This window comes from Rhopalosiphum padi, chromosome 3 (genome assembly GCF_020882245.1).
Source record: "Rhopalosiphum padi isolate XX-2018 chromosome 3, ASM2088224v1, whole genome shotgun sequence".
In the NCBI taxonomy this organism is placed as follows: domain Eukaryota; kingdom Metazoa; phylum Arthropoda; class Insecta; order Hemiptera; family Aphididae; genus Rhopalosiphum; species Rhopalosiphum padi.
Genome location: NC_083599.1, coordinates 29,961,799 through 29,988,448, shown reverse-complemented (window position 1 = coordinate 29,988,448; position 26,650 = coordinate 29,961,799). Strand labels below are relative to the sequence as shown.

General features: G+C 27.1%; 4 protein-coding genes across 5 annotated transcripts; 1 reads left to right on the top strand and 3 right to left on the bottom strand.

The window, feature by feature from the left end:
- Positions 1–3,249: 3,249 nt before the first annotated feature.
- LOC132924631 (uncharacterized) lies at positions 3,250–5,237 on the bottom strand. The gene is made up of 2 exons (XM_060989047.1): positions 3,493–5,237; positions 3,250–3,431 (listed from the first exon to the last, which is right to left on the bottom strand). Exons 1-2 carry the CDS (start codon positions 4,349–4,351, stop codon positions 3,391–3,393), a joined length of 900 nt encoding a protein of 299 aa, XP_060845030.1. The 5' UTR covers positions 4,352–5,237; the 3' UTR covers positions 3,250–3,390.
- A 189-nt stretch (positions 5,238–5,426) lies between these two features.
- Positions 5,427–9,371, bottom strand: LOC132924632 (uncharacterized). 2 transcript variants are annotated; one of them, XM_060989049.1, is made up of 6 exons: positions 9,174–9,371; positions 9,014–9,087; positions 8,757–8,929; positions 8,424–8,662; positions 5,969–6,155; positions 5,427–5,864 (listed from the first exon to the last, which is right to left on the bottom strand). In XM_060989049.1, exons 3-6 carry the CDS (start codon positions 8,833–8,835, stop codon positions 5,722–5,724), a joined length of 648 nt encoding a protein of 215 aa, XP_060845032.1. In that variant the 5' UTR covers positions 8,836–8,929; positions 9,014–9,087; positions 9,174–9,371; the 3' UTR covers positions 5,427–5,721. The 2 variants fall into 2 exon arrangements, with proteins under 2 accessions (XP_060845032.1, XP_060845031.1); XM_060989048.1 differs by having other exon boundaries at positions 9,014–9,371.
- Positions 9,372–9,525: 154 nt separating this feature from the next.
- Positions 9,526–17,120, top strand: LOC132924629 (codanin-1). Its single transcript, XM_060989046.1, has 16 exons — positions 9,526–9,729; positions 10,986–11,131; positions 12,281–12,354; positions 12,437–12,624; positions 13,006–13,355; positions 13,444–13,752; positions 13,822–14,080; positions 14,143–14,291; positions 14,353–14,647; positions 14,726–14,919; positions 14,984–15,169; positions 15,244–15,478; positions 15,542–15,705; positions 16,220–16,385; positions 16,458–16,714; positions 16,776–17,120. Exons 2-16 carry the CDS (start codon positions 11,015–11,017, stop codon positions 16,917–16,919), a joined length of 3,087 nt encoding a protein of 1,028 aa, XP_060845029.1. The 5' UTR covers positions 9,526–9,729; positions 10,986–11,014; the 3' UTR covers positions 16,920–17,120.
- A 4,492-nt stretch (positions 17,121–21,612) lies between these two features.
- LOC132924975 (testis-specific serine/threonine-protein kinase 3-like) lies at positions 21,613–23,313 on the bottom strand. The gene is made up of 5 exons (XM_060989410.1): positions 23,146–23,313; positions 22,824–22,993; positions 22,560–22,709; positions 22,197–22,470; positions 21,613–21,807 (listed from the first exon to the last, which is right to left on the bottom strand). The coding sequence occupies exons 1-5, from the start codon at positions 23,311–23,313 to the stop codon at positions 21,613–21,615; spliced, it is 957 nt and encodes a 318-aa protein (XP_060845393.1).
- Between the last annotated feature and the right edge of the window lie 3,337 nt (positions 23,314–26,650).

Sequence of the window (26,650 nt, the reverse complement as noted above, 5' to 3'; positions counted from 1 at the left end):
CCAGCCGTACGGCAGAGACCTGTTTCAACAAAACAGTGTACAATCGGCCTAAAAACCCGATCGAACAAAAATAAGTTGAAATTGCGATTGGACTTTACTGGATAAAACAATTAAATACATCATTGCTCCATTGTGCGTCGGCTAATACCCGGTGACACAGGAGTAGTTCAGACGTCTTCGACTAATCACAATCATTATCCGGCCTTACTAAAAAATTTTGTTCTTATTTTCGTGTTGATTTTTTTATTCAGTCACCGCGGTGGGTACTAGTGGTAGTTTATAATCGACGGTGTAGTATGGTTTGAAACTCACTATATGACGTTAATCGTTATATATACCTTATGTGCAATTATACGATTTTATTTTTATTCAATAATTTATCGTTTTCAGTTAATTATTTTATAATCTATAAAATGTTTTATTATTTTCATCGTGTACGTGCACTATACGCGATCTGCGCGCAATGTATATGAATTGTATTATTGTTAAATGTTAATTGTTTGTACTTTGTATTAAAATACTAAGCTCAAAACTTGTTTATGTCAATTTTGTTTTAAGACAATAAATGAACATATAAATCGTAGTATACTATCAAGTGTAGTATTTTGAATAGAAATACCTCTGTTAAGAGTAAGACGGAAGGAGGGAGAAAAATATCTAAGGATATTGATATTAATGTAAATGGCTGTAAGTAATTAACAAATTTGTCATCAGAAACTTACGAAAATGAATAAATTTTAACGAATGCTAGTCGACACACCAGATCAAAAAATCAAAATTAAAAAACTATGTTGTTTGAGATTCGTGATAGGTACCTAGTTTTAAAATATCAATAAATCTCCGTCGACGGAAATGAATAGCGATGTAAAATTATGTTAAAACGAATGTCGGCTAATAATAATACCGATTACTAAAAAATATTTTATTGACGTGGTAGTTAATGATTATAATTAAAATTTATTATAGACGCGATAATAACGAAGTATTATACACGAATAATTGCAAAGCCACAAAAATATAACATAGGTATCTGTCATATCTACATATCAATTAAAATTAAATAATGAATAACTTAGATGGATTTTGATTAACATAAATCTATATTCAATAATACAATTGTTGATAATTACCATAAACCTAATATAGTATAAGGTCTATGATAATTACCCACTGTTTATGGGGAATAGTGATTTGTGGAGGAGATATAGACATGCTACCTATTTGTGTTATAATTAAAAATTGTTACCATAGTCATATTAAATATTAATTAAAGTAATAATAAATTTATTATTTCCTTGATTTGTTAACTCTGCTTGTCATGATTTGTTTATTTTTGTAAATACCTACGTACATATTTTAGTTATTCTAAGAATATATCTATCAAATTTATGTGTACAATAGTCAATAACAGTACTTATTTACTTCATATTATCCTAGTGTACTCTTTTGCAGTATTGTTATTTATTTAAGTTTTAATACCTACACAAGTACACAACAGTCACAACATACTCTTTTTGTATAAAGGTGGTTTGAAATTAATTGTTTTTACTTATCTAGTATGCCTGATGTCTCTTAAGTGTTTTGTGCTTAGGTCGGCTGGATGTAACTCTGGGTTACCCAAACAAAATAAAATATATAAACAGCTTATAGAGTTACAGCAGGGAATAAAACTGCAGAAGATTTGGGCTTAAAGTAAGAACAAATCAAAATAAACTTACATTTTTAATTTTTAATTCTTAATTAAATACATTAAAAAATTTGATTCTTACAATATCATTAAATAATAAATTATCAGAAAAGATACGAGATAGATACTTTATGTCCATAACTAATACTAAGATTTATACACAGACATATTATATGTCTGTGGATTTATAGCAATGTTACCGTTAGATTTTAGATTAGATTAGTGATTACGCTTTGAGATGAACCCTTTTTTGAGATTATGAATAATATATTCTATGCTTAAGAGGAAGTTATACCCGCATATGTTGTCTCTGACTTACTAACGTACAATGTACATCATAAATTCATAACAATTTTTCGTTCAGTAGAACACATTTTGTGATGTTAGCTTTAATATTACAATAATAGAGTAATTTACCTATTATCAAATTTAAAAGTAAGAATATTTTCTAGAAAATAACATATACTTTTATTGATATTATCATTTTATAGTGGGTTATAGCTATGTAAAACATTACAATTTTAAAATCTTCATAACTCACTCTAAATTAAAAATAATAAAATCAATAAAAGCATATGTAAATGTAATTTGCTAGATAATATTCTTATCTTTAAATTTGATGATAGGTAAATTTACTTTAATATTAAAGCCAAAATCATGAAATGTGTTCTGTTGAACGAAAATTTGTTATGGTGTACATTATTAAGACAGAGACAACATATGCGGGTAGGCGTCCTCTTAAATATAAAAACTTAATTATTTTATGAAAATTTAAGTTTTTATTATTTTGAGAAAAAAATTAGAGCTCCAGAAACTTTAATATTACACTTGATAGTATATTACCATTTTTATGTTTTTTGTTGTTTTAAAACAAAATTTACATAAACAAGTTTTGAGCTTATTAGTAAACAGTGACATATTTTCATATTTAATAAAAGTAACGCAACTTAGGACACATTTTTTAACAGGCAGGACTCATCATTCCATAGGCTAGTCCAAAAGTATTTTGAAATACAGTAGAACTTCGATTAATCATGCTAACTCTTCCAAAAATTTAAAAACAAGTATAGACTGTAGATGTATAACATTATTGTATATACTTCTAGCTATAATTAAATAAAAAATTACATTGTTATAAAAAGTCTCGATTAACCGTGGTTTTCATTTATCCGTGTGTGTAGGTAATAAAATATATTCCTTATCAACCTAAAAATTAAAAAAAAAAAATACTTTTTTTATAATTTTAGTACCTATTTGATTTTATTGATTGAAATGTATATTTAAATATGTATAATATGAGTAAATTATTATATCATATTAATTTTTTTTTTTTTGAAGATGATGCTTCAAATGTAAATGTTTTGTAAGTTTACTGTTTGATTTTATTTGTTTATAAATAAAATTATTGTCCAAACAAATAGGTACCAACATTTAAAAAAAGTATTTACACAGTATTAAATACACATCAATTATAAATTACAACTCAAAATCTTAAAGGTAGTACAATTATAAGTAATTATTAGGGAACGGATTTAAATGCTCTAAAAAACAAGAAAAATGCCTTAAAAAAATCCGATTTAATGCCTTAAAAAAATGCCCTTAAAAACTTAAAAAAAATTATAAAATATATATATAAATTATGAAAAATCAGATAAAAAATATTTAAATACAATAAAACTAAAAATTAAATAATCTAATAAAAATCAATTATCTTCTTGTCCATCTTCTACTTCATTCTTCTTCCCTAAAAAAATAAAAAATTAATAGGTATACAATTTAGATAGGTATATTCGTTATACTTTTACCTTTTGTTTCATAGCACTGTATAATTAGGTGCTGCTTAATATTCTCGAACAGAAATCTTCGACGGTTATCGGCCAGTGTTGTTTTGTATCTCGAGAAACTTCGTTCCACGTCAACTGACGTCATAGGTGCAAACTTCAAATGAGCCATGTCATCAGCAGTTAGTTCTTCAGGTATTGTATTATTTCGAGATGTTGCTTTTCCTTCCAAAATATTTGAAATATGTTTCATTGTTTTGAATCCCGAATTTTTTTCAATTACAACTTCTAGTTTTTTTTTAATGGATTTTCCGATACTACTGTTGTCTGTTCCGATTTCATTTTGTACTTGAGCAATAATATTAATTGCGTCAGCCAACGATAATCCAGATGTTTCCAATGTAGTAATGTATTTTGCTAAATTTCCATAATTTGCTTTGATAAGTGTCAAGTTTAGTTCCAAATTATTATCATTTAACAGTTTTTGTGCATTCTCAATTGCTACAGCATCTTCTTTATCAAACCCCATTACAACAGATTTAATCAATTGATAATTTTCACAATAGTATATGGCTGCCGATAACCATGTACCCCACCTAGTTAGCATTGGTATCCCTGGCGCCATTTCTTTGAATTTTAATACTCGAAATGGGCATTTCAAAAAAATCTTTTTTACGTTCGAAATAAAAGCATCAATTTCGGGAAATTGTTTACGTATTTCTTCAGCTACTCTGTGTAGGGAATGTGCCAAACATGTAACGTGTTCCATTTTTGAGCAAAACGCTTTAATATTTTTTCCTGCCTTCACCATATAAGGTGCTGCATCACTGAGAAATAGTAGTACATTATCGTGTTTAATACCCTCTGGCCACAACAAGCTCATAGATTTATCAAATAATTTAGCTATTGTACTATTATTTGATTTTTCTAAAACTTCGCAATTACATAAAAAAGTTTTATCGGGACATCCAATTTCTAAAGTGCCGATTATGACATTGGCGACATATCGGCCATCTACGTCTGTAGTCTCATCTATACTCACCCACAATTTTTTATTCTCCAAGTCCTAATAGAATTAATTGTATGATTGTAAGTATTGCCTACATAGTTCTTTCGAATTGTGGATTCGTCTGGAATATGTTGGCCAGTATACTTTGAAAGGAAATTGCGGAAATTTTCATTTTTCAGTTTAAAAAGAGGAATGTTAGCAGATACCATTGCGGTACAAAGATCTGTAGTAAATGCATTATTTTTTGGAATGGTATTAAATAATGTCTGAACAACTGCGCTTTTTCTATTTTTTGAATTTCTAGTGCACGTAAATGTTTATCTCTACTCACATGTTGTGTCACAGTAAATTTTTTTTCGGCTGCCACTCTGACCTCACAAATCTTACAAAATAGAACGCTTCCATCGGTAGAAAAAATTTCTTCCCCATATTGTTGAACGTAGGACCGCAAACGAGAAACATCTGAAGGTTTGGCCTTAGGCATTTTCAAAAACTTTGTGGAATAAACAAAACTAAACTAAATACATCTGCGAAAATCACTCGAAAACGTTTTACGACGAGGCTATACGCGATACTAAACGATAAAGTAACGACTCAACTCAACAGTGCAATACAAAATTAGAATTTAGATAAATAGCTTATCTTATTTTTACCTTAATGCGGGTAATAATCTGTTGTAACTTGTGTGATGTATGTATTTTGTGTCTACACGTGTCAACAATAATTTCGTAGAAAAAAATGCAATTTGCATTTAAATCCGTTCCCTAGTAATTATAGTATATTGTATAATAATCAATAATAATAGCAATCATATGTAAAATTTCAATAATTTATAAACAAATTAAAGTATCTATGTCCAGTTGCATAAAACTAGTCACACATGACTTTTATGCAACCAGGCACTAATATAACAAATTATTTGTTAATTAAATAAAAGACAATAATCAAATTTAAACTTAGAAACGGGTTTACTTCAGAACAAATTATCTTTGTATTAAATGTTTATTTGAAATTTGAAAAAAATTACATTTGTAAATCACTGATAAAAAATAAGATTAAATAAAATACAGATACAAGCTGAAAAGCAAACAATGCTCATGGTAGACATTTTATGATTGTTCTAATTTACCCACACTACAATTTAATTTACAACTTATTATCGTTTATAAATTAATTTATAAACCAATTATTCATTAAAATATAATATTTTAAAAATAATGAAGTTATATTTTAATAATAAGATTTTAAACAGAACATTTTTTATTTGTTTTTGGTTTTTTGTTCTTTTGTTTCAATTTATAGCGTCGCGTAGCATATTTGATCCATTTCTTGATTAATAAATAAACTTGCTGTCTGGTAACATTTTTGTATTTGCTTCTTGTTAAATCTAAGGGTGTATTTTAATATAACAATAAATATACAAATAAAGAGTATTATTTTTAATATGTGATTAGATTAAGACTTCTAATCATAAAGTACAATGGTACTTACAAAAAATAACCTTGGCAACTTTTGAATTACTAAATTTAAAATTTGTTTGAAATTCACTACCAGAATAGATGCTTGCAAATTTATTCGTAAACAATAAACGTAAAATTACTCCTACAAAGATTCTTAAATCTGGCAAACAATCACAACCAATTGGACAATCGGGACATACAGGGGTAATAAAGTCTATCTGTGAACAATAAACATTTTTTAATAAAATAAATGCCCATACGCTATACAATAATAAAATATTAAAAATCATATTAGCTTAGTTAATTATTTTTTTTTTCAAACATTGATAAGGAAACAATTTTATTTTAAATAAACAATTATAATAAATGAGCATGGCTATTTTATTAAGAAAAACCAATTAAATTATATTTTTAGCTTATTTGATTTATTTATTAGAAAAATTATCACTACAAATTTAAAACAAAAATAGGAAAAGGAAAATTAAAATATAAAAAAATTAGAAATTTTTATTGATAGTATCAGGTGAAAAAAAAAAATAATAAAATATCTCAAATAGTTATGATCATGGCTCGAGACTTAAACATTTGCTTAAAATGTAGCAGTGCTATGGAATTGTGTGTCATGTAAAAACACGTTCAATTATGAAACTTGAAAGTGCTTTTTTTTAACAATTTTTTAAAAGTATGCTTATTTCCAGTTTTTCTGATTATTTTTGTTTTTTTGACCAGTTTTTCTGCTTTTTATAGTTTTTTTCGGAAAATCGCTTGGAAAATTTATAAACAATAAGGCAAAATGTCTCTTAAGTGAAGTTTGATTTTTTTTAAATAAAATGATTATTTTTATTTTTTAGTTATAAACTTTTCCTAATTATTTTTTTATATTATTTATAGCACAATTATAAATTATAATTAAAAAAAAAAAAAAGATTGTTATTTTTTGATTAAATAGTTTTGCTCAAATTTAATTTTTTTAAATGCTTATTTGAGAGTTTATAATGTTTTTAAGCGCTTATTTTAATGATTTTAAGTGCTATAAGTCCTGAGACCTGGTTTGATGCTCATTGCTCTGTTTCATCTTTAGTCAATATTATAAGGAGTGTGATAGGCATACGATAATAACAATTAAAGATAAGATGGTCACTCAACGAAGTTGAAAAAAATAAGGCAATTCAAATCCAGTATCAAAAATAGTGGTTCCTATTTAAGAAATTTTTTTTTATTGCGCATGCACAGATAAAAATAGTTAAAAATTAGAATTTATCCAAATCAGATGTATTTATATGTCCTGAACGCAGTAGAAAAACCCCGAATCAAACCCAAAGTCATGCGTTCAAAATATTTCCAATTATTTTTAAAATTGAACACACTGTATAAGTATATAGCTGCAGGTTAAATAGGTAAGATATTATCTCAAATTTATAAGTATTGTGTGCTTTAATCTTATACATATTCAACTTTTTAATATGAAATACAGTGGTCGACGCTTAATGTAATAACTTTGGTACGGACATAATTGATAATATAATCCGATTGATAACACTAAACAAAAGTATTACTATTTAAATTTTAAAGTATTATGTGGGTAGATACACAAACTTTAATATTGTTTAAAAAATTAAATAAAATATAAATACATATTATATTGACTATTAATTATTATTAATTTGAACAATATATTTTTATTGATATCTGTTCTTTTTGTACCGTTAAAAGATCATTGATAAGTCGTTCACACTTATAATGTAGTTCAAAATTTGACGAGTGATGTTGCACTCCCCTTTATAAGACTCGTGGGCCTCTCTCATTTCCAAAGAACTTGGAGGTTTTTCAGTATCCGTTTGACGCTCATACTCAATCTCTTCAGGTTTATTTGTTTGTGATAAAGCATATAAAATATCTTTGTCGGTAAAATTTTATATAGTACGTATATTTTCATCAATTTTCAAAATCTAAGTCTATTTCTTCATATTTTTCTTCTTTGTTCTCGATACTTTCTGTAAAACCTCCAATGTCTTACACAATTTCTCATACATAATGTTAATTTTATGATCTTAAACTGATAACATTATGCGGCGTATTGATTATAATAACCGACATAATTTACACATATAAGTATACATCCGGCCCGTCCTTATAGTTTTAGATAACAATAAACGATTGATAACATTAACCAAGATTACAATAAGCGGTGACCACTGTATAAATAAAAAATAGAGGAAATAAATTAAAATACTTGCAAATCATTATTATTAAATTGTAAAGGTTTAAGGTAGTGTAATTTATAAGAATATTGTTAATTATTATTGCCTGCGGTATTATCATAGAGATAAGATTATTTACTTAAATTCACTACTTTGATCAATTCTGCAGTTAAAAGAAACTATGGGCAACACCTTGTTATAGCTTGTTGGGCAACCATCGTATTTTTAATTGTGGTGATAATTATAAGAATAGCAAAATAATAAATAAAATATAAAATAACTTACAAATGCTTTTTTAAAACCTAAAGGATTATTTATTAGCCTTGATTCAAGTTCAATAACATCGTCCGGATTTGTCAATGGAAATGACAATAAAAAATCTTCATTTTCCATACATTTCCGTCTTTCTGCAGGAGGTAGATCGTCAATTGGTGTTACGCCCAATTCGCAGTCCAATCGGTAATCAATTCTTTTCATATCATTCCAAACCTTGTTTATATACCCATTTATGAATTTATAGGCTTCTGAAAAGTAATATAAAAAATAAAAAAATTATAAATTTGATATAATATGCAAATTAAGTAGTCGTTCAGGACTCATATCTATTTCCTCGTCTACCTATTCCATCTTCTACTTCTAGTGAAATATTGGAATCCTCTTCCTCCCACAAATCGCTTGAACAATCGCTAGAAGACATTTGGGCGGCTAGAAAAGGTAGGTATTATACACACGGAAAATCCCGTTAAAATGGAGTAAAATTTTTTGTACTCCGTAAGCAAAACGATTTGGTCCTGTGAAGATAACAGAATTAGTAAAATGCCGAGATCGCGACGGTCTTGCATTATGTTTCGAGAGGACTCGTGACTGTAACTTACCAGTATTTGTTGGTGAGTACTGTGAACTCCTGGTACGGGTTGTCGGATTCAACTATAAAGGTACATCTAGTGCTCTAATTCAACCATAGATAATAAAGAGAGTAACTCATGTAAGAGAGAGAACAATCTCATGTTGTTGTGTACAAAAAACAAATTTTACCGTGACTCGTGAGGACAAAGAAAATATGACTCTTATCTATCGGTAGACGATCGTGGCGTACTGTTTATAGAGTCCTCGTGCGCTCAAAACAGTCAAAACACACAAAATGTATGAAGTTGTTGTCGTTGTTGACAGCACGAGCCACGAATGCACGAAAAACCAAACGAATAACAATGTTGCTTCGTCATGGCTGATGTCACTAACTTTACTGATAACAGTTCTGTATGGAAACAATGAACCGCAGTGGCCTGCGTCGTTTTGGCGGTAAATTCATTTCGTTATCACCGTTATCTATCACGAGCCTTCGTTATTATCGCTCTATAATAAATTATTATTATTATCATTAGCACGTCAATATAATATTTTTTAGTAATCGGTATTGTTATTAACCGACAATTTTCCTTCGCTATTCATTTCCGTCGACGAAGTTTTATTCATATTTTAATACTACCTACTATGAATCTCAAACAACATAGTTTCTACAACATATTAATTTTGATTTTTTGATCTGGTGTGTCGACTGTCTACTAGCAGTCGTTAAAATTTATTCGTTTTCGTAAGTTTTTGATGATTAATTTGTTAATTACTTAGAGCAATTTACATCAATATTAATATCCGTAGATAGTTTTCTCCGTCCTTCTGTCTGACTTTTAACAGAGGTTTTTCGCTTCGAAAAAATATCTTTTACTTGTCATCCGTCCTCGCTCTTATATGTATTGTGCGTTAATTTAGATGTTTACTTTTTTTACTAGTTTCACAAGTTTTGTGTTAACTCTTTTTTCTTTTCTTTTAACTCTTCTTTGTAATTTCATAGTTTATTTAAATATTTCTTATGTTATTTTTAAATCTGTAATGTAATAGCGTGTGTTAAATTTTATTTTTTTAAAGAACCCCCCTGAAATTTGTACTAAACATTTTTATTAGCAAAATAAAATTAAGTTTCTTTTAGTGACTAAATTTATTGGTCTCAGATTTCATTATTATTCACGGTTTCTTGGAGATTGGTTGCTAATTGTTAGTTTAAATGATTATTCTTTTCTTATCTGCATTCATGTCAATTAGTATCATTTGTATTTTGTCATTATCCCTAGGTATATATATTTTCTAAAATCCTTTATAAATTATCATAGAAATCATATTCTTCCTCTTTTGTTTAAAAATACTATATTGAACCACTTGAATTTAATTGTTAAAAAAATTATTCTTAGGTTTTTTATATTGAAATTTTTTTATTAAATTGTTGTCTTTCAATATATTTATGTATTGTAGAGGAAAAAAATATCCTTATAACTATGGTACCCTCTACACTTCATCTTATTTGTTGTAGCCCTTCTAAGCAGAGTTTTTATTTCTCTACTTCTTTTACTAATAGTAATGTTGCTCTGAGATGAAAAAGTACCCATACATTCTGTCCCTAAAATTAAAACCAGTTTTATGTCTTCATTTACTTTTCTCTAATGTCTTGATGTCCTTGTACATATTATTTGATTCTTAAACAATGTTTTTAAAAGGTACGTTTGTTACCGTTATCTTAGATTTAACTCCCATTCTGGAGGACATAACTTTAAGTCGGTGGGTGGCTGTTAACAATACACTTTGTAGTATACTGAGCAATAAGAGCGCCACTTTCCCTATACTGATCACTGGTGTCTGTCGAATTTTTATACTTGTTAATTAGAACACTATGCATTATGCATAATTAAAAAACATTATTTATCTTTGTTAATTTTATGAGTGTATTAATAAATTATGCTTTTGTTTAATAACTATGACATATCTATTAATTATTATTTTTTTTTTGGATTTTCTAAGATATAATCCTAGGTAAAATAAGACCAACCATGCAAAAGTATATGTCTAAATCTGAAGTTCGATGTGCAAGTTTAATGAACAATGTATTGGAAGAAAATATTAATATAAATGAAATTTTGGAAAAAATTAAATCATTTGAACCATGTGTAAGTTCATAGTTAATATTTTTAGAAATTTTACTTGATTGATGCATTTAATGTTTTGATGGTTATACGACAAAAGGGAATATGCGATAAATTTATTTATTTTATGTAATAATAATTTATTGTTATATTGATGTTGGTTACACTTAAATCTTATCATGTGTTTAGAAGTATTAGACGTTTAAACAATATATGTACATGCACCATGTAACTTAGGTAATTTTTATAAACGTAACTTATGCCTTGAAAAATTGTACTTTTGTATTTTTATTCTTTTTTATTGTTGTTTAAACCCATATAAAGCAAATCTAATACATACAAATTTTGTGTCACAATGGAAAATGTATGTCGTCAAACTCCTCTAAAACGGCTTGACCGATTTTAATGAAATTTTGTGTGTATATCCAGTAGGTCTGAGAGAATGATGTAAACTATTTTTCATACCGTTAGGTGTAAAGGGTGGCTCTCCACAGATATTTTTTAATATTTAACATGAAATTGTAATAACCCTAATTGCATCATTTGTCACATTGAATCTAAGTAATATTCAAAAAAAAATAGATGCCTAATAATACGAAAATACTTAACTAATATATTTAAAAATTTGGTGTTCGACGAGTATGATGTTCTCGATGAATTCCGAAATCGGAAATTGATTTTGATGAAATTATGATCAATGTGTGTAATCTTATCTCTATCATAAGATAAGATAGTTTTTTTTTTTACCTCTTTATTATGTTTAGGGCTGTGCCATTATTTGAATAATAGATTATTTTTATAAATGATACATAATTGATTAATCAATTGAAAAAATGCAACTTTAGGCGGGACAGTTATGTAAAATCGATATGTTAGAAAGATCATCTATTCACCAAATCAGAAAACCAAAATTATATTTTCTATCCTTATACTAAATGTTAGCATTGTTAGCATTATAGGCAACCAAAATTAACACGGGTACATTTTGTATGGATTACGAAGTGCACGGGGACAGCTTGTAAAATATAGATTGTCGTTTACACCTTTAAATTAAAATTAATGATTTGAATCACAAGTGCCACTTAGAACCATTTGCTGTGTATATTATATTTAAAAATATATATTTTAAAACATTTCTTAAAGGGATATTAATTTATAATTTATGTATTATAGAATGTTCGGCATGGTGTAGGTAAAATAGAATTCACATTTTACGTGATTGATTTTATTCATAATAAGACTATGCAGTAAGTAAATGATTTAATTGCATTTTATTATAAATCTAAACTATAATTATAAATATTAACATAAAATTGTTAATTTTATCAGATATGTAAATCAGCCAGATGAGAATGAGCCTGTTATAAACAACGCATTTAATGTGCCAGAAGTTGAATCACCGATGGTGAAACGAATAATACCTAAAATATCAACAACAAAAGGTTCCAACAGTCAGGGCAAAAAGACAGTTCAAATACATACCGTGACATCAAAATTGAACAAAACAAAAATAACTGGTTAGTTGTCAATTTTGTAAAATTATTCAAGAAAATTGTATAGGATATAGATTGTAGACCCGTTTAAAATATTATTAATTAATTTTTGAATTGTTAATATAAAACCTTATACACTTTGCAATTAATCATTATTGCTTATTATAAAAAATCAGTGACATATTTTTTTTCAATTTTCTTATTTATTGAGGGTCCAGTTTAATGACAAAAGGCAGTTATTTAAATAATTTAATTACTATTTTCATTTGAAACTGTTTTTTTTAATAATAATAGAAATATAATATTTATTATAAGAGATAGATTTGATTTCAAAACTAAGTCTATTAATGTAAATTTTTATTAATATTTAAATAATTAGAAATTATTTTATGTTCAATTTTTCAGATATTACTAAGAAAGAACGAAGACCCTTGGATATATTAGGAAGTCTGTACGCCGCGATGATAAATTCTAATATATTATGTAATTTGTTTCATGAATTAGGTTATGTATTTACACTTCTTACTGTAAAAAATCATGAAATAAAATCTAATAATGATAGTTTTAGTTCAAATAATACGTACTTCAAATCATCTGATGATTGTCATTATTTTGCTTCAAGAACTATAGAACAATTAGTTTCAGTTTTAACTTATTTGGAAAAACCAATTATTAATCTCATTTTAAAACAGAAAGTTATCAACACATATGCACCAGAATTGGCTAAAACTTTTGAAAATAAATTTAACTCATTAGTTAGTAAATATACACAACAATATTATGCTAATAAAATATATTTAGTTATAAGATGTATACAAATAATGAGATTTATTTGGTTTTCAGAACATAAATGATGATATAAAATCTTCAAGTTCAAGTATATCAAAAGATATGGTAAAATTTGATGGTGAACATGATGCCAGAGATTGTTTTCCATCAATAAAAATGTTTTATGCTTTCAAAACCCAAAGAGATGCATTTTATGATTTACTAGAAAATTGGAAACAAAACGAAAATCAGTATGAACTTGATCCTAAGAAATTTGAAAATATCAAGAAAATGCTTAATGATAATAAGAACTCTGTTAATATGAGTAAATTTGCTAAATTATTTGTTGCTCAATTGATAAATTCCACATTTGAAGAATCAAAGGTAATTTTTAATATTACTATAACATTTATATAATTTATTTAATATTTTGATTTATATATATATTTTTAGAATGTCTATAAAAACAAAACTATTAAGGAGTTATCTGCTTCAAAGTTAGAATTACTACATCAGCGAATTACTAAACGAGACTATACAAGTGGATATAGTGTTAATCCAGCTAATGAATTTCCTGGCATGCAAATGTTTTTTAAAGAATTTATTAATATGTTGTTAGATGATGGAGTTTTTTGTAAACATTTAATAGACACCTTAGTACATAGAATTGATGTATTAAATACAATGGAGTGGGCTTCTGAACTACAAGAAGGTGTGTACTATTTAATTTATTAAAAATACAAATTGTTAAAAAGAAAAAATTATATTTTTAAGGTACAATTTATCAACAAACCTTCTTTTTTTATGTTGATACTTTAAGATTGTTGAGTAAATTTTTAGCCTTTACATTATATAATCCATATAAAGATTATAATGTTTTAAATCCAACTTTAAAAGAATATATATGGGAAGTACGATCAAAGGTATTTGTATATTAGAATAATATATCTATGTTTTAATTTTAATGTTTTGTTTAATGTTTAGGTTTTACCTCCAATAAATTTGCTTGCCAAATTACGCTGTGCTCTTAAACATGGACATAGTGAGATTGTATTAACTACTTCATGGATAATTGAATATTTGTACCAAGTAGATCCAATTTCAATTACAACTCCTTTTTATAAAGATATACTGACATTGATATATTCTCTGTGTATGGTAAATTCTGATTTAACTGCTTCCAAACTAATGCTGAGGTTACAGTTTAATTGTTTAATTGAACACATAAATATAGAACCTCATACACTATTTGATGACTCAAAAAGATGTTTTGATAAAAGTAATTTATTATATTATAAGACATATTATTGGTATTGTGATTAATACATAATTTATTTTATGTTTTATGATGTTTCAGATTTTATAGAAAATGTTGCGAAGGAATTAAAAAATGATCTTGTAGTAAATACAAAGCAAATTTATCACTATTGCCCACAACTAAATAATTATCGCACTGTATTAGAAAGTAAAGTTCATAATAAAAAGATAAAATTTTTATCGCCTACAGTAAGTCTACCTAGCCAAAAAATAAACCAAAATCGGCAGATAGAAGTAAGTCTACAGTTTACAAAAAATAAAAAATTATCATTTTAAAATAATGATATTTTAATTTTAGTTAGAATTAGAATCACATTTCTTTGAAAACCATTCTCCCTCTGTATTGGCTACGGTTGATTTCATCGCTAAACGAATTGCTTCTTCATGTACTAAAAAGATTCAAAATCAAGGTATAGCTGCTGTAAAGAATCAATTTGTTGATATTGTGTGTGAAAAATTCAAAGAACATATCAGCAAAAATACAGTGAATAAAAATATTATTTTGCTAATCATAATATGTATTTGACATTATTTAATAACTAAAACAAATATTTACAGGATGTAGAGTTTAAACTTGACGAAAATGATGTAACCAAGTGTAGTTTATTTTTGAGTTCTTCTATTCAACAGTATGTAGATCATTTTTCTAGAAACAATATTCCCAACTCCATTAATGAATTATTAGATTCTGAATCTGTGAATCCTGGTTCCTTGCCATTTTGCATTGCTGTTACAGTTCGTAAATTTAAAGCACTAGTAACAGATTGGGTCAAGAATCATATAAATATCAAAAGTAATAATGTTGCATCTTGTTTATATCTTTGTGCATTGCACTGATTAATAATTTTGTTAACAGATTTGTTCATTACTTATATTAACACTGAATTGAAAACAAATTTAAAAAGTGGCAGTATAGATGAAGATGGAAATAATCTTCGTGAATTATTGATGCCAACTCTTTGTGATGAGCCAGATGAAGATTTGTTTATTCCAGAAAATGAACTTTTGATAGATTTGAATGCAAGTATATATTATTAAAAATAGTCACTTCATTAACTATTTTATAACTAAAAAGTAATGAAATATTTAGTTTATGTGTAAATATTATGTTACTCTGTCATTGCGGTTTTTGCAATATAGACTATTTAATACACTCATTTAAAGAAATATTAGTAAAAATAAGTAAAAATAAGTTAGAAAATTAAATTTAAGTTATTTTTAAGTCATGAACACATAAAGAATTACTTATTTCAAAATTTTAACTTGATTCATATTTTTCTAAATTATGTAATTTTACTTAACTAATTAAAAGTAATATTTAACTTACCCAGTCTTAGATTATATACACAAAATATTAGTATCATTACAGTTACAGACATTTGTTAGTTTGATGTTTTTACAGACAATATATTATCTAATATTTAAGTATTATACACGGTTTTAAGCTACAACTTAAATTTACCATAATAATCTATGTTTATGAAACAATATGATGTGAACAGGACTAATAAATTATTTATATTATTCCTTTCAGATATTTAGTTTAAAAATTATCGAAGTTGATAACTATAAACTATCATCGGATGATATCTTAGAATATTCTGAAAAATTTAAAATTGTTTTAGAAAACAAAAATAAGATGGAATCTAACTTATACCGATTTATAATTTCAAGACTAATTGATAATTTATTATTAGCAAGTATGTCAATAGTCAATGAATTGGAATTTCTCAAAAATCTTAAAACAATTTACTTAAGTACTTTTGTTTCAGCGTATCAAATGCCAAAGTTGTTCAATAAAGATGTGATGAAAGCTTATCATCCATATTTGGCTGAAAATCTGTATACTGTTTCAATGATAATATGTGAACGTAACATATATATTCTGTCAGAGAAGTCAAATTCTCATAAGGCTATTATAAGTGAAAAAATAACAGCTTGGATGCAATATTTTATAGAAAACAATTTTCTTACTATTGATGAACTTACAAATCAAATTATGTCAATTTTACAATTATCTTGGCCAGAGGTAATTTTTCTTGTATAAAAATAATGCACAATACAAATTTAATAATTTTTATTTTTTTTAGGATACATTAAAATGTTTATCGATTTGCTTTAAAGATTTGAACAGTGTTTGTTTAAAGAAATTTGATGATACTAAGGTTCAAGAGTTATTCATGTGGTTAACAAATTTTATGGATATGATTGAGGATTACGATATTGATTATTGAGAATAATATGAACAATATTTACTTTTTTGTTTCCATTATTTTTTACATTTATTATAAAAATTGAATTATTAAATTTTTCATAACAAGACTGAATTTTAACAAGATCAGATTTTATAACTAGAATTGACAATATGATCTCTTTTTAAAATTGTTCTAAAATGTTAACTTTTGTACCTTAATAATATTATTGAATTATTTTTTTAAATTAAATTTATGTATTTATATTATTAATAAATATAATCAAATCTTATAAATGCATATCTATGTGATTGTATTGGTTAATTTTTTAGTGAATAATCCCTATTTAAAGACATTCTATACTAGTTAGGTTTTTTAAAAAATTAAACCTAATCTTATATTAATTGTACTGACTACAGTGGCGATTACAAGGGGTGACGTGGGGGGGTCAGATCTCCCCCCAATTGGCTTTTTATTAATTTTTTGCTTACATTATACAGTATGCACTATAATATAATATTTTGTGATATTATTATCTATCAAGCTATTGAATTTTGACAATTTTGTCAAGACTTTAGACCATAATAATTTTTTTATTTTATTTTATTTGTAGCAAAGTAATGTTTATTTTGTCGAAATGGTCAATAACAACTATGTTTAAACTTTATTATAGCTTATCTTATATTAATATTATTTATAGAGACAATACTTTATATATAATAATATGTATGTAGGCTCGACTAAATGGGCTATGCTTCCACTGTGAGCCTGTGTAAATAGTATGTACCTACCATTTATTTATCTGAAATCTAAAAAAAGACACTCACGAGATTGTTGAAAATGTGTGAAAATGTATTTGTTACAGGAACAGCTAAATGGCCTAACACTTCTGCTAGTTTATAGAAATATTTAATTACAGCACAAGTTTTTGACTAACTAGAAAAAAAAATAGAAAACTAGATTTGTTACTTTAATTATTATTTATTTAATTTATACATTTAATGATGTAGCATTTTATAATACAGAAATTTTGACTTTATGGAGTATTGGAGTGAATAATCTTCCATATTGTGTTTAATGTGAATTTTGAATCAATTCAAATTATATTCATTGTTCCTCATTTGTTCCTATATTTTACTAAGTATATTTTAAAAAGTTTTGCAAGGGTGGGAGATTTTTCAATTTTCCTCTCTCATTTAGTTTTTTTTTGTTTATCCCCCCTTCAGAAATCATGTCTACATCACTGATGACTGAAAATACTAGTATTATAAATACTTATATTATATAAATTGTCCAAAAAAATATTTGAATTTGATAAGTAAACTACTTGAAAATTACTTTTCTACTTTTTTATTTTTAAATTTTTAATCCCTTCAACATTTAATTTTCAAATTTTGAGTATTAATCATTTTAAAATAAAAATATTTAACTATAAAGTAAATTTAAAAATGTGTGAGTTATTTTCAAGTAAACTTAATGAAAAATTCAAATATATTAAAAGATACATTTTATAGTTTATACTTTATAGTATGTATATTGTATATGCATAATATGTTATCACAATTAACGATATTAACGTCCTTCACAAATATTTTTTTCTTATCTTTACCAATTGTAACAACTAACATAATATTTAAAAAAATTAAAAATTATTTAAAATTATTTTTATGTATATTTGAATTTGTCATTAAGTTTACTTGAAACATTATTGACACATTATTAATTTTACTTTTTAGTTAAATATTTTTTATTTTAAAATGATTTATTTATTTTAAATTTTATAGATGTTGTATAATAAATATATTAGTTGTTAGCAAAGATAAGTAAAAAAAAAAATTAATATTTTGAAGAGCATTATTGACTTGTGTACATATTAGGCAAAAGCGTTCCACCTAAACATTTACAAGACCCACATGTTCATACTTAGAAGATTGCTAATATTAGACTACTTAGTAATGGTCAGTATCAAATCCCCTTCCTAAAATTTTAATCGGTTAAAATAAAATTGCTGTTGAAATATGTCTTGATCGTGTAATTAATTTTTAAGTTTCAAAATAATATATTTTTTGGTCTTTTTAATAACTGAATTAAAATAGTTATACCTACATATTTATGTTATAAAATATATTTCATTTGTTAACTATTACACTTAATATTATATCTTATATTATTAATGAATTTTAAGATTTATGATTGTAATATTTAATATTGTATATGTGGCCCTAAGATGAACTGTTTTGTTTTTTAAATATTATGTTATATTTAATGTGTTTCAATATTTTCCTATATTATGACGTTGTCTAATCCACCATCAATCTGAAGCCCAACTATTTGTTTGTAGAACTCAAGTAGACAACTGTAGTCTGAAGAATATGTTGAACGATTCTTTAGATTAGACTTCTCGTGAGAACTATCCAAAGTGACAATCTTTGATAAAACACAAAACATTATTATCGTCAGTCTTGATTTTAATTATATTATAAGTTTTTATTTGAAATTAAGTATAAAAAGTAAGTTAGTTTAATTATTTATGCTTAAAAATAACATGTTATTTTTAATAATAATATTATGTAGGTAATACATTTTTATAAATTATTATTAAATTATTATATTGGTAATAATTATTGGGCATTTCAATAACTTAAATTATAATTTTACTTTTTCTTAATACTTAATACACCTGTTTTAAAACTAAGTACAATCTATGTTTTAGTACATTAACAGATCTCAAAATTTGTTTCCATAAAAAAGGAGGGCTCAATATAAATTAAAATTATTATGTTCAATTTTTCACCATATCTAAACTCGTTAGTTAATGATAACTAAATGTCTAAATGTATTATAGTTAATTGTTGTGTGCAAGTTAAACCTATATAATAATAACGTGTACACTAATAACCTAATTAATAATAAATTAATCAAGTTTTTGGGGCTTAGAACTAGAACTGTTTCATACTTTCTTGGACTGATTTATTCTGCGTCTATAATTTATCCTTAGCTTATAGTCTTGATTTAAAACAAATTGTTTATGCATACAAATGTTGTAGGTAACATTTGTTCTTTATAAATTTATACATTATCAAATTGTCCCCCTATCTGGAGGTTTTTTTAATTGCTCACAGTTTATAGACCAAGAACTTAACTATTAACCTACTTGACATTCTCTTTACTAAAAATAATCTGTTGCAAAAACAGAAAAATGTTTATCGACTAAAATAGTAAAATGTGAAAAGAGAACAAACACAACAATACAAACAGTTTTTTCTGTCTAAAATCTTTTATAACAACAAATTTAATTATTCGTAATTATATCATTTATATCGATGTATTGATGTTTTTTAGGTAAAATTTAAATCTGTGCGTTATTTTACCAATATTTAATACTTAATTTCTTCTTCTGGCTTCATTTTTCGACCGGTCTATATTAATAAATACAATTTTGAACTAGTTAATAATAATAAAAAATCAAAAATAGTTCATTAAAAAATGGTTAATCTACATTTTATACGAAAAAACAATATCGATTTTAAAGTCAATATTGTTGCTTTTTAAACATATCAGGGGCAGCTCCAGAGACTCAGTCGGGGGGAGGGGGCTTAGTTTTAATTGTTCATATTATTCTTGGTATTTCCGTAATCCATATAGAAATTTGTGCTACGCAATTAATCGTTTAAACAATAAAATAATATCAATAATATCATAGTATATTTTATATTAATTAATTATTATAGGCTCTTCATAATATCAGGTAGGTACTTACATACCGTCATACCTCTATCTACAAGCTCGTACGTGTCTATGATAATCGATAGTATAATATGTTTTTTTGTTTATAATTTTTTTTTCAATATAGGTACAATTTTTACTGATTTAGGTGGGGGCGGCCCTTAGCCCCTCCTCTGGAGGCGCCACTGGGCACTGATACACATGATATTGTGTTTATTTTATATTTTATAACAACCCAGTATAGACCCATAATATCAACATATTATGATAATACTCATTTTAAATTTAGAATATTAATTCTGAGGACTGCGGTTTATGAACTTTAAAATGAAAAACAGTGTGAAGTTAATTATTAATATAGTTTGGGAACAGTCTAATATAGGATACTGGAGGAAGGATTCATATAATGATCATACATTTGAGTTTTGCCCCCCCTCACCGGCTATGATGATCCAGACACGCCTGTATAAAAATGGGCCCAGCAACCTATGCGCAGTTTTTAATAATATTGTATATATTGTATATAGTATATTATATGTATATATGTATTCAATGGCTCGTACGCGTCTTATCTTCTTAATTTTGTCCTTATTGAACTCCTTAAAACGGACCATTTGATAAAAGCGGAATACAATATTGCACGAGAACAATTTATGTATAAGGGATGTAGGACTACTGCGTCAAATTATGACAAAATTATGAAATTTACTTCATGTTTTGTGCTTAAATCGTCACAAATCTATTCTCGAGCTCACTGCCGGCGACGTTGCGTTCACTACCGAGTAGATCAACATTACAGCGATAAAGACACGATACTCACACTAAATGGGGTAATAAATTATTTACGAAATCATACGTTGACACACGTCATATTATTGCATTTTATAATATTGTTATTATTATGGCACACGTGCGCTCGTAAATTGCCTATATTTAACTCCTCGTAAACAGATCCGTCGACAACACTCTATCTATACATATTTATTTATATCTTATCGTTAATTACTTGTCAAGTTACTGGTTTTTCGGATTCGGTTTTATCGGTAGGTCTTGTTGTCGTACCTGCCTGAAGAATCCACGGTTGTATTTTTATATCTGATATGTTCAAACGAACTTTTAACGGTGACAATAGTTTTATTATCATTTGTCTACAGTTATCGGAAATAATTATGTCTCGAGGGAATGACACTGGCTTTTGAACTTGCTAGTGAAATATAGAAAAGAAAAAAAACAACAAAATATTCGTCGCCAAACCATTTTTGATTATAGTATAATACAGAAATCATCCACTATAGATAGGTACTCGCGTTCAGTGGCGTGGTGAGAGTAATAACGATTATTATTAGAACCCCCGCGGGGTAGAGTAGTTATTGCGTATTTAATATTAACCCGATCGCGAGAATTCTTCAATCCACCCAACTCTCTACCCTCCGGGTGGCTTTAACGACATTTCTAAAAAAATTGTTCGTAGTCTATTCGGGTTTTTTTTACCGGTTTTTCTCACCGGCAATAGGAGTTCACTACGGCACTGACCGCGAGTCGATACATTATATTGTATAATGTTGCAAAAAAAAAAAAAAAATTGGTACCTACTTTCAGTAACTTTTGATAGGTCGTATCGTCAAAGGGGAGTGTTCCGAATATCATGGCGTAAAGCACTACCCCTATGGACCAAATGTCAGAGGCGTTGGGCTGGTAAGGTATGCCTTTCAGTATTTCCGGCGACGCGTAAGCGTAACTGCCGCAGAACGTGCTGCTCGTTTTCATCTGACCGTTTTTCTTTATCATGTTATTCCGCGCGAACCCGAAATCTGATAACTTGATATTGTAATTGGTGTCCATCAACAGGTTTTCACATTTTATGTCTCTGAAAATAACCAAAAAACGATTTCCCGATAAACGACGGCGGTCCATAATTTATATCGCTAGGCGCCGGTCGACGCGCGGCGGTGGTACCTGTGAACGACTCCCTTTTTGTGACAATATTCTATGGCGTTGACGAGCTCCATGAACCATTTTCGAGCTCTGTCGTCGTCTATTTTGCCGTCCCTCTTGATGACGTCCAACAGACAACCGTTTTCCGCATATTCCATAATGATGTAAACCCTAAAATTCGAGGTGTATATTATATTTTTCTACCGATGCCCGAGGTAGGTGCATAACGTGCATTTATGCACCCAATAATAATGTACAATAAAAGGCATCGATAATATTCGTTACCGGTGCGTCGTTTCGATCGCTTGATAATATCTGATTAAATTATCGTGTTTGAGGCCTTTGACCACTTCGATTTCTCTGGGGAGAAATTTTTCTAGATAATCGGCAGCCTCTTGAAGTTTCGAGACGATTTTTATTGCCACATTGCAGTTATGACGTACGGAACGTGCGATCTATATACAGCATATTGTTTTATGACGTATTATTATATATTATATTTTATGCGATGTGTTTTTTTTTTTTATCAAACATTTTAAAAGAACAAAATATATCGATCGCGAATCGTGTTAGCTGAGAATCTAATACTATTATATTATACTATAACCTTAACGGTAGCGTACGATCCACTACCCACGCTCGGGCCCACATAGTATCCGTGCGATTCTAACACCGAAGGCTTTTGATCTTTTGACTTTTTCTTTTCTTTTGATTTGTTTTTTTCGACTTTTTCTGGTTTCACGTTAGTGTTTGTGTTTTCCGCTCCATTGGCCATTCAAATAATTTTGCTTTGTAATAAAAAATTGTTTTTTTTTTTAAAAAAAAAATTCCTATAATATATTATATTTATCAATGAATTTATTATTTGTGCAAACAAATTTCGATTGCGTATCCATAGTTCGTTTAATTTAACATTTCCGTATGCGATTATTGTTTAATATCTGCAAAACGGCCGTTACCAAGGCTACTATTGTATTTAATAATCTACGTATGATGTATATATATATATATATATAGATAGGTACTTGCTACTACCTATATATTTAATTATTCGAATTTATTTATCTCGCAGCGGTCAGCCATCGTCCGATAGTGGTTTACGACGCACCGCCGTCGACGCCGACAATAATAATATTACAATATAGGTCATCCGCATACACAAATTAATAATAATTATTATCTACCTACCTATTTCACGTTTCTGACGTCCGGCGCGACGCGGAGCATAAATTGTCGCCGACATCATCTCATTACAATTTAATATCAAACTATTGTTTCGGTATGCCGGGTTGAGTCGATATAATATACATATATTATAATTTACAATTAAATTACAATATATGGTGTAACTGCAGCAGTGTGCCGTGTATTCTTCTTTTAATCGCCTTACAATAATGATTTTATTTAAGTTTTGTTTAGTTGCACGATTTTTTTTGTTTTTTTTTTTTCAAAAAAATTAAATACATATATTGTCAATGATGTTATATCAATTGACTTCTAAAAATTGAAATATCGTTAAAGAGCCGCGACATATATATATATATATAATTTTCTTAACTTAAAGGTTGATTTTCCATTGTTAATCTATTCTAATTCTAAAGGACTAAAACTGACAACAAAAAGTTGGTTCTGCAGAACGCAAATTTGCTGGTATTTTGTAATGTGCACCGAAATAAGTTAGTACTATGGGCCAAACGAGAGAAAATAATTATAAAACGTGTAAGGTAGTTGCTGGATAATTATTAGGTACCTATAGGCTATAACTTATGACAATAGTTCAAAAAAAATAACTTTTTGAATTCATTAAAAAGATAAAACTCAGGATCAGCTGCTGGGCTAGATACCTAAAGAAATTGCATTAAGTAGAAATAAAATTAATATTAATAAAATAAATATTAAGATATAAATCGAAAAATACAATTTTTCTCTTTGAATTTTTGATACATAGGTAACGCATTAATGCACTATGATGATAATTTTTGATAAATATTAATCATACTTTTTTCAAAATATACATTCTTTATAATATATGAGCTATTCACAACTATTCACAGACAACATGAACTTATGATTTATTTTGATATACAAGGTGTATTTAAGACATTTAAGTGTCTGTACACTTAATATTTCGATAACTTTTTTTTTTTAATGTTTGTTTTACATAATTTGATGTAATTTCAAACAACGTTTCTGAAAATAAATTATATTTTTTTAAATTTTTTTAAACTTTTTTACTTCTTCGGATGAGACCATACATTTTGAATTTTATACTTTGAAATAGAATATTTTCCATAGTAATTTGAAATATAAAAATTAACTTCAAATGTGAAGTCATTTAGTTTTACGTTTTTAAAATTTTGATGATCGGAGTACCACTACTAGTCCCACAACTATACTCGTAATTTAGTGGGATGCCCCTGTACCACTACTTCGCTTATTTATAATTAATTAATTATTTGGAATTAAAATTGTATGTATTGAATTACTTTGAAAAATATTTAGCTTTGGAATATGAATTTAAAAATGTATGCTGTCATTCAAAAAAGTAAAAACTTGAAAAATGATAAAATATTGTAAAAAAATTTATTTTTTCAAAAATTAATGTTGTTTTGAGGTGATACTAATAAATTATTATATAAAACGATATTTTTAACAAATTAGAAATTTTCCAAATAATGTGTGTGTAGTGAATAGACACTTTAATGGTATACATGAATAAAACACACATAATATTAGACAAATTGTTTTAATTTTACATCAACATTTTTAGATTTGTTTAAACAATGATCAAATAATCAAATCTTATCTATGTTTATACCACTAGCCAGCTACATAATATTATCATAATCTAGCTGTAAGACCATACTTCATAGTGTTAGACCTTGTTTAACATTTCAATTTGTAGGACTTTTTTTTTTTACTCGGTAACATCATCATTCGCGTGTAAGTCTATTATTACCAGTACTCGGCAACTATACATGTATAGAGTCATCTTGACTTATAGAGTAGATTAATTTAATTAAACGGTCTTTTAATGTTTTAATTTAAAATTGTAAATAAAATGAATCTCTTTATGTTCAATAATAACTAATAATGTGTTGATTTTCATTATAATATAACCATACACCTGCATGTCCTACGCAGCGTATTACGTGCTACGCCGTTAAATAAACACACGAATGGTGCGCACTAAACAGTCTAAACATGCGACTATGGAATTATAACATGTATATTATTATCTACCCATGCAAGTAATCGATGATATAAATACATAAAATGTTTTATTAGGTATGCATACCGCATATGTATGCACTATGCACGCACAGCGCGCCACCACTTCTGTATTTTTTAATATTAAAATATTAATTAATAATAATACTAACAATAATCACGGCCCGATTTCAATTGGGTCCAATTAGGTATTATTAAAGACTGAGAAAAAAAAATTTGAATTCTCCACACGAGTGTAAAAAAATAACCTAGACACGCACATTGCAGTTGTGCAACTGATTATTCCTATTAGGCGTAACGTTTTCCGCAGAAAATCTAAAACACACGCGAAAAACTAGTAAAACAAGATCATGTAACAACCAATTATTATAGTTAGTTAGTTATTCAAGTTATTCAACAATACAATTTTACTACCTATTTGAAAATAATTGATAATGATTATACTTATATACTATAATTATTAATCAACATAATTATACGTACGTATAGTAAGTGTCTTTATACTATTCGAGTTTATTGTAGATCTGTAGATACATAATAAATTGATACGGGGGTGATAATTGAATGCAATTGAAATGTTATTGTTGGTCAACAAAAATATAACGATTAAAATTATATAATATTCATATAAAACGCTAATAAATTGTTGCAAACATTTATTTCTATACGTATTATGTCATTGATGCACGCCCAAATTTATTAATTAACTGTAAAAATAAAAAATGGCCAGTCGTCGAGCGATAATTATCCAGGTTACACTCACACACTAATGTGACACTAAAATGCCAGATTCTGAAAAATTAATCAAAATATCGTATTATCAATTCGCTTATATATTTGTATTCTTGTAAGTCAAAACACGTCCGATTTAAGTTTTTGCA